The 7,347-nt window shown below is 36.2% G+C and overlaps 2 protein-coding genes across 2 annotated transcripts; both read left to right on the top strand.

Moving 5' to 3' along the window:
• Positions 1 to 258: 258 nt before the first annotated feature.
• On the top strand, positions 259 to 986 carry LOC131858868 (toll/interleukin-1 receptor-like protein). The gene is made up of 2 exons (XM_059212336.1): positions 259 to 797; positions 911 to 986. Exons 1-2 carry the CDS (start codon positions 259 to 261, stop codon positions 984 to 986), a joined length of 615 nt encoding a protein of 204 aa, XP_059068319.1.
• LOC131858867 (disease resistance protein Roq1-like) lies at positions 892 to 5,190 on the top strand. Its single transcript, XM_059212335.1, has 4 exons — positions 892 to 1,201; positions 2,379 to 3,483; positions 3,576 to 3,887; positions 3,981 to 5,190. The coding sequence occupies exons 1-4, from the start codon at positions 1,077 to 1,079 to the stop codon at positions 4,722 to 4,724; spliced, it is 2,286 nt and encodes a 761-aa protein (XP_059068318.1). The 5' UTR covers positions 892 to 1,076; the 3' UTR covers positions 4,725 to 5,190.
• Positions 5,191 to 7,347: the final 2,157 nt, after the last annotated feature.

The raw sequence follows: 7,347 nt of genomic DNA, 5'->3' as shown, positions 1-7,347 counted from the left end.
ATTACTTCAAATGGGACTTAAATAATTATATTTTCCAAAAAATGTATGATTTCAGCAAAAATCAGGATGTACCAAAAAGTGGGAACCAGCTTTGTGAGTTCACCCATTAACATTGGGCTTTTGTCTTTCAGGCATACCTGTATCATTTGTTTTCCTTGTTTCTGTCTGCCTCATTTATACTTATAGGTTGAGACTCTGTAGCATTTGAAACACCAAGCTACTTTTACGAGCATTCTTGTTTGTTTGAATCTGTAACTAATGGCAGCTTCTTCTTCTAACACTGCGGGACAACCCAAGCATGTTCCTCGAAATGCTTCTGATGAACGTGATCCTGTTGCATCCGGCCAACAAGTAAGTGTTTTTGATGGCTTAATAATACCCCCACCTGATTCTGTTTGTACTTCTGCGGAATCCTCATCCAGAAGGAAACGACTGCCTTATGATATCTTCATAAATCATCATGGAGGAGATGCCAAACATAAGATAGGAAACAGTATCTACAGATCTTTAGATGCTACTGGACTGAGAGTATTTTTAGATAAAGATGAGCTAACGCCTAGGGATTTCTTTCCTAGAGCTCTAGAAGAAGCAATGCGTAGTGCGTCACTCCATATAGCTATTTTTTCTGAGCATTATGCGGAATCACCCTGGTGTTTAGCCGAACTGGCATTTATGTTGGGAACTGGCACAAAAATTATCCCCATTTTCTATCGTGTTGAGCCGTCTACTTTAAGATGGGCGGTGCAAGGAAAAGGAAGCTATGCAGATGCCTTGTCTAAGCATGAAATGAAAAGCAGGTACACCTCAAATACTATCATCAAATTTTCCCAATGTTTTTTTTCGTCCCTCTTTTTGCTACATAAAATAGAGTTGGGTTCAATTTATTCTTGACTGTTGTTCTCCTGTTTAGCAATACTGTGAGTCATGTATTGAAACGGGCACTTGAAATCATTTCATTTTCGATTGCCAACATCACTAATAGTTAATATACTTGCTACTAGCATGTATGTTAGACACTTTTTAGGTGCAAAGCTTGCCTCCCTGTTTATTCTTAGTTTATTCATTTTTTCTTGTTGATGCTCCTCTTCTTCAGCGACGAGCATGAAAAGAAGAGAAGATACAGCTCAGAACAGCTTGAACACTGGAAATGGGCACTCCACAAAGCCTCCTTTTTCACCGGCCACATTATTAACAATCAGGAGTAAGTATAAAATAATATTCCTCCTGCATTTACCTTATCAAATCTTCCTTACGTCTTTTGGGGGTTTTATTGTCCCTTTGTTTGTTATATGAATCGGTATTCAGTTAAGTCTTTCTTCATTTTGGTTTGTAAAATTAGATAAAAACGGAGAGATGAGGGAAAAAGCTAACAAAACCCAAGTAAAAGAGAATTAACAAGCAAGTCGGCGAAAGAAACAAATACATTATAATGTTTTATCAGTGTAGTTTTTGAGGTAAATTGATGAATTTTATTGGTGTTTATAGCAGTGCTTTATTATTGGTGTTTATAGCAGTGCTTTATTATTAAGACTTGGAGAAACTCCTAGGCTCATAATCATCGTTTCAAACATATAGGTGCATGAAAAATTTGCAAATGCCAAAAAGCATTTCAAATATGTATCAACAATGTATGCTCTGAATATGTATTACATGACAAAGTGTGACAATAAAATAGCTGACATTATAGGAGGAGCAAACACCGCCTTCATTTAGCTTAGTGGTTAGATACAGGACTAATTTGAGTTCTCCACCTTGTAAAGGTATTCAAAGTTTTGATGGATGTGCACACCGCATTCCAAAAATTTCCACTTTGGTGCAGGCAAAGAGGATGCTAGCAAAGACTATGAGGGGTTAGCTAAATGTATCTGCTCATGACTTTCTAAAGCTTTCTCAACATATCTACTTGACGTATCCTTTCAATTGATCCATTTTGTAAATGCCTTATAATCATTATATCCAATAAGATTACATTTGATTGAGCCCAATGAGTCGTCATTGTATTCCAGTTAGGGATTTTGAATTGCAAATATAAGTTGAATCTTCATTGCTGGATTTTTTGTCGTTGCTGTAGTGCAAACTTGTAGAATTCATTTGCTAGTTAAATCTCTGGTTTCCATCATATTAAATCTTTCGGGAAGTATGTTTGCAAATATTATACAAGTGTGGCATTTGGCGGAATTGGCATTTGTGGTTAAAACCAGCAACACAAGAATCCCTGTCCTCTATGAAGGGCAACCTTTAGAAAACAAAAAAGAAATAGTCACTAACAAATTGCTTGATAAGCTTTGATGACAGTCAAATTAATAGCATGTCCGATTCTTTATTTTTTTGGAATTCCTAATTTGTTCAATTTATTGACTAGCGTTTTACATGTTCAGGGACGAGCAGAGGGTGGTGAAGAATGTGGTGAATTGTGTGTTGAAAGAAACGAACAAGGTGTTGTTAGAGGTTGCCAAGCATCCAGTGGGTGTAGATGAAGCTGTGCTGAACTTTGACAAAATTGCAGTTCAATCTGATGGCTCGATAAAAATTGTAGGAATATGGGGTCTGGGTGGCTCTGGCAAAACCACCCTGGCAAAGAGAATCTTTAACAACAAATGCTCGGGCATGGATAGGGCAAGTTTTCTTTTCGATCTTCGAGATGCTGCAGGGAAATGTCTGCTGGTTGAGAGGCAGAAAAAGCTTATGAAGGACCTTAGTGTTAGCGAGTCATTTGACCATGTAGATGAAGGTAAAGGGATCCTTCAAAGCCGTTTGAGATCTGTATCTGTCCTTATCATTTTAGATGATGTGGATCATACAGATCAACTTGATGCTCTGTTGCCAGCACGGGAGAGTCTTGGACAAGGAAGTTTGATTGTTGTTACCACACGCGAGTTAGATGTTCTTATAGCGTGGGGTATCTCTGCCATTTATGAAATGAGACCTCTCAATGCCACTCATGCCAAGCAGCTCTTTTGTTGGCATGCAATCTTACAACCTTCTCCACTGTCAGGATTCGAGGATCTTGTTGAGAAGTTCTTAAATGTTTCTAAAGGCCTGCCTTTGTCACTCAAGGTCTTAGGGGCACAGCTATATGGCAGATCGCGCAAAGATTATTGGCAGTCTCAATTAGATAAAATTTCCAGAATATTGCCGGCCGACATCAACTCGAGGCTCAAAGTGAGCTATGATGCCCTTGACGATGAAGAGAAAGAAATGTTCTTAGATATAGCGTGTTTCTTTATTGGAGAGAGGAAAAGTGTGGCCATTGCAGTATGGGAGGGATCAGGGTGGAGTGGTCTTCATGGTTGGGAAAGGCTTTTCAATAAGTGTCTTGTTGAGGTAGAGGATGGTGATATAGGAAGAATGATTTGGGTGAATGGTGGTGAGAGAATAAGAATGCATGATCACTTGAGGGATTTGGGCAGGGAAGTTGCAAATGGACGGTCACCGTACCGACTTTGGTCTCCACAGCAGTCTATCAAGATTCACTCTCAACAGGTAACTTGTCAGTCGATTAATTCATGGCTTTATTAATCATGGCATAGGAACCAGGACTAAAATGTTACTTATTTTTTCTTTTGAATATTCAGGAAGCAATACAAATCCGAGGATTGGTAAACGCAATTGGTGAAAATTGTTACCTTCAGCAAGGGAATATCCTAATACACACAAGCCTGGGAGAGCGTTGTCTCACGCTCTGCTCCCTTGGATTGAAAATTTTTGTTGGTAATGGAGATTTTATTAATCAGGATCAAGTCGAAATATCAAGAGAACTAGTCTGGCTTCAGTGCGAAGAATTTGAGCACAAAAATCTTCCATCGTGGCTTTCATTGAAAAAATTAAGAGTTTTGGAACTTTTCAATGCTCGGAGCTTAGAAGGTTTGTGGGAACGAGAGGCGGATGTAAGTACTCTGCTTCATGGTTCTTTAAATATTTTTGTTATACATATTTTTTCATATATGGACTATGTTAACTGTATCGTGAATTGGCCGTAGGCTCCTTTGCAGCTAAGAGAGTTGGTCATGTCGAGGTGCGACAGTTTGCGGGAATTTCCGAGGTCAATAGGACATCTCAAGAATTTGAAAAAGATAATAATAGATGGTAATAATACATTGATCGACCTTCCACAAGACTTTTGTTATCTCCAATCGCTGGAGCACCTGGAGATAACAGCGTGTCATGAGTTGTCATATCTGCCTAATAATTTCGGCGAGTTGGCAAATCTGCAACATCTTAATTTGTATCGTTGCACCATGTTAAAGATGTTACCGGATTCTTTTAAGAAGCTGACAAATCTGCAACACCCGAATTTGGATTTTTGCATCGGGTTGAAGGTGTTATTAGATTCTTTTAAGAATCTGACACTCCTGGAACATCTTAATTTAGAGAAATGCGGTGAGGTCATCATCAACTCGGAGTCACATGTTTTGGAGAACATGACAAAGCTCAGGTATTTGAATCTCAATCAGTGCAAGAAATTGGAAGAGTTGCGCCTCCCAGGAGTTTCTCCCTTGACAAAGCTCTATTTAAGAGGAACCAGCTTCAAGGAACTGCCACCTAACATCTTTCAGCTAACCAACTTAACCGACTTGGAGATAGGGAATCAGTTCTTGCAAGTATTGCCAAGCTCTGTTGCAAATTTGCCCTCTTTGACTAGACTTGCCATCATTTGGTGTAAGAGGCTGGAAGCTTTGTCGGATTCTCTCGAGCATCTTAATTGTTTAAAGATTTGGTTATAGAGGCGTCAGGAGTGAAGTGTTTACCAACCCTGCCAGCAACATTGAATAACATAGTTGTTAGAGACTGTAGTGTCTTGAAGGACATTACAGGTTTACAAGCTCTGAGATCGCTGGAGACAGTGACCATCACTGACTGTCGAGAATTAAACAGGCTTCCTGCAAGTTTTGAGGGCTTAACTTCACTGAAGAAGCTGGAGATAAGTAGATGTTCAGAGCTGGAGGTGCTTCCAAGTCTTTCTGGAATCACTTCTCTAAAAGAAATTGATTTGAAATATGACCACAAATTGAAGAGGGTAGAAGGTTTAGAAAGTTTGATATCACTGGAGAAGTTGGAAGTACATACCCAGCAGAATGTGGTGTCTGTAGTGAAGCTGGAGCAGTGCGAGAGATTGGAGAGGGTAGTAGTCGTTACAAGCGACAGATCAGATGTGAAACCATATATCAGTAAGATACAGGTATAGTATATAGTTGATGTGGGGTCGCTGAAGAAATTCTTTGAAAAATTGCCAAATTGACTATTCTCGAGTGGGCAAAGGTGGATTTTCCATGGAATTGAAGAGGCCCGAGAGTTCCGCCAATGTCAATGCCATTATAGTATGTTTCATTATTGACTCTGGTAATTCCAACTTAAGTGGCGTCTTTATTCAGAACTCGATAAGACTTTTAGGATCTTTTGATACGGAATTGGGTGAAGGAAAATGGGCATGGGTGGGTGTTTTCACACAAGGTTCCCCCTGGCTTTCACTCAATGGGTGAAGTAATTTGGACATACAGCTACAACATTCCAAAAGTGGAAGAGGCATGGTTAGTGATGGGCGAAGAGGGCAGCATAGTAAAGGCTTTCCAGCAGCTTTTCGAAAGGTAATGAGTGGTGAAATAAATAAAGTAATTGTAATTTTAGAAATGGAATTTTATTTTTTATTATAAAAATTAGGAGTAAATATTTTTGATTCAGAATTATGAATTAATGAAGTTACATTATGTGATTACTGATTGATAGTTTCATAAATATTGACATTTAAAAAAAGATAATAAAGGAGATTTTGGTGATCTAATGTAAGATTGAGTACTCAATATAATTGTACAAATATAAATGATAATTATAATTTTATTTTGTGAGTTTTAAATTTTATTTTGTTTGTGTTATATACATGTGACATAAATAATTGATGCTTAAAAGTATATGGATATTTAGATAACCAATACATATTACAAAGTAGTTATAAATCTTGTTATAAAAATCAATAACTCTCAAATTATAATTCCAATAAAAAAACACAATTTATAATAGCTAATTTTTAATAATTAACATAAATAAAAATGAATGATTATTTACGCTATTAAAATTTTTGCATTTAATATTAATTCTCCACTTTTTAATTGTAACTATATTGTAATTGTTTAAATAAAAATCAAATTCTAGAAGACTTATAAAAGTAAAATACCCCGAAAATATAACAAAAACCACATATATAAGATTGTTTTCCATCTTCTAGGTATCTCTTGGTAGAGTCCCTTTCCAAGGTAAAAATTCCATAAGAAGTTTGCTTATTTAGATTGGATATGATGTAAAGACATGTAAGCTACTCTACACTATCAAATATTGTGTGAAATCATTATATTGAATTCGAATTAAAGTTCAATTATTATTTTTTATTTTGAAATGTGGCCACTTTTAAAAATTCTTAGAACTAGGGCTTGCAAAATAAATTTGCATGGTTCGATGATGAAAATTCACCAATGGTAAAGCTTGATTAGGGTAGTAAGGAAGGGTGTTATTCCAGAAAAAAGAAAAAAAAAGTTATTTGCATTGGAGCTGAGAATTCACAATATGATCTAGCTCATGCAAATTCACAATGCCCTCCCTTCTAGGTAGAACATTCATTTAAGGATGTTGACAACCTTGTCCACATTTAGGATAAGGTGTATTTAATTTCCATGAGTCTGTCATAGAAATATTTACTTTTGATTATAATGAAATTTATAATATGGGAAACATGGATGTCATTCCTTCCCATCTCTAAGACTTACTATCTAAGCTTGGAACTTTCAACAAGAAGCTTGGTTCTTCAAGTGCTACTAACATTCATGCTAGGGTTTTATGAGACGAGAATATAATCACCCACAAGGTTAAACCTCTCTGATGTGCCTTGTAAATCCCTTGTCCTGGAATTTTAGTTATGCTAAATTTTAATTAATTGAAAGAAAATATTTCTTGTTCTTAAATAGATTAATTGGAAAATTCAACTATCTATTGTCAATCCTTTTATATTTGTACAAGTAGATCACTAGTTTCTAGCAGCCCATTATGAAAGGTAATATTGCAATTTAGTTGTGTTCTTGTAGTTTTTCATTGTGTAATGTGAAGATAAATTATATTATTATTTATAATTATCTCTAGAATTTGAGCTAGTATTTATGTACATGCTTAAACTATAGCATCCTACTTTTAATCTCACTATCTAATCATTTACTATTATACTATATATGGGTTCACCTTAATGGTCCTTTACTCCAATTCTAGTTTTATTTATGCTTTCAAGAAATTGATAATTACATGGGCAATTTCTCAATAAGAAATAAAGACTCTTCTAGTTTCTTTTACATGACCTTTTCTCAAATT

The sequence above is a fragment of the Cryptomeria japonica genome, chromosome 10 (genome assembly GCF_030272615.1).
Source record: "Cryptomeria japonica chromosome 10, Sugi_1.0, whole genome shotgun sequence".
Taxonomy (NCBI): Eukaryota; Viridiplantae; Streptophyta; class Pinopsida; order Cupressales; family Cupressaceae; genus Cryptomeria; species Cryptomeria japonica.
This window is presented reverse-complemented; position numbering and strand designations above follow the sequence as displayed.

Excerpts from the sequence above, each read along its gene's own strand:
- LOC131858868 (XM_059212336.1), top strand. The coding sequence starts at position 259 with ATGGCAGCTTCTTCTTCTAACACTGCGGGACAACCCAAGCATGTTCCT. Across the intron at positions 798-910 it reads AAGCATGAAATGAAAAGCAG|CAATACTGTGAGTCATGTAT; the intron begins GTACACCTCAAA and ends TCTCCTGTTTAG.
- LOC131858867 (XM_059212335.1), top strand. The coding sequence starts at position 1,077 with ATGCTCCTCTTCTTCAGCGACGAGCATGAAAAGAAGAGAAGATACAGC. Across the intron at positions 1,202-2,378 it reads CACATTATTAACAATCAGGA|GGACGAGCAGAGGGTGGTGA; the intron begins GTAAGTATAAAA and ends TTACATGTTCAG. Across the intron at positions 3,484-3,575 it reads TCAAGATTCACTCTCAACAG|GAAGCAATACAAATCCGAGG; the intron begins GTAACTTGTCAG and ends TTGAATATTCAG.